Genomic DNA, 595 nt, shown 5'->3' on the forward strand with positions numbered 1-595 from the left:
GCTGATCTGCCTTGTGTCATAAACTGGTACCCCTGAAGCCTGCCTTTCCTTCCTGCGATCGGCCCCAATCTGACAATCAGCCAGTCTCTGCAAGGGCAGGGGGCAGCTGCCTCTCTGAAGAGGCTGTCGAAATGGGTAATTTTAATCCTCTCCAAAAATCAGTTTCTTCAGAACTTTATTTATTTATCAATAAATATGCTTAAGCAAGTCTGAAACTACATTCCATTCCAAATTACAGTGCTCTGCCCGTTTTCAGCTTTAACTTCCCGTCACAAAGGATTTCAGTCAACACAGGTAACACTTTTTAGCTCGCCGACAGCACAATCTTACCTCGGAAGACTGGAGACATTCCTGACACTACTGGCAAAACCGCAGGGAAGCTTTTGCTGGGAGGAGCCCAAAGCAAAGCTCAGAAATGCTTCCACGCCTCTAAGAGTTTGACCACCCCGTCAGCTGGGCCCCCAGCCTCGCGATTACCTTGAAACTTGAGGTCATCCACAGTCGCCATTCATCCGCTTGCTGGAGGAACAGGTCCCCGAGGCCTCGACCCTCCTGAAAGACAGGCGGCAGCGCTGATCCCGCAGGCCCCGCGCCG

The 595-nt window shown here is 51.4% G+C and overlaps 1 protein-coding gene across 1 annotated transcript in view; it reads right to left on the bottom strand.

Annotated features, from left to right (window-relative positions):
- YIPF1 (Yip1 domain family, member 1) overlaps positions 1–575 on the bottom strand; it is a 7430-nt gene extending 6855 nt beyond the window's left edge. The window contains exon 1 of the mRNA XM_009319788.1: positions 478–575. Coding sequence (XP_009318063.1) covers positions 478–508 — 31 coding nt within the window. The 5' untranslated portion in view covers positions 509–575. The remainder of the gene's footprint in view (positions 1–477) is intronic.
- Between the last annotated feature and the right edge of the window lie 20 nt (positions 576–595).

Source organism: Pygoscelis adeliae, unplaced genomic scaffold (genome assembly GCF_000699105.1).
Source record: "Pygoscelis adeliae isolate BGI_AS28 unplaced genomic scaffold, ASM69910v1 Scaffold181, whole genome shotgun sequence".
Lineage (NCBI taxonomy): Eukaryota > Metazoa > Chordata > Aves > Sphenisciformes > Spheniscidae > Pygoscelis > Pygoscelis adeliae.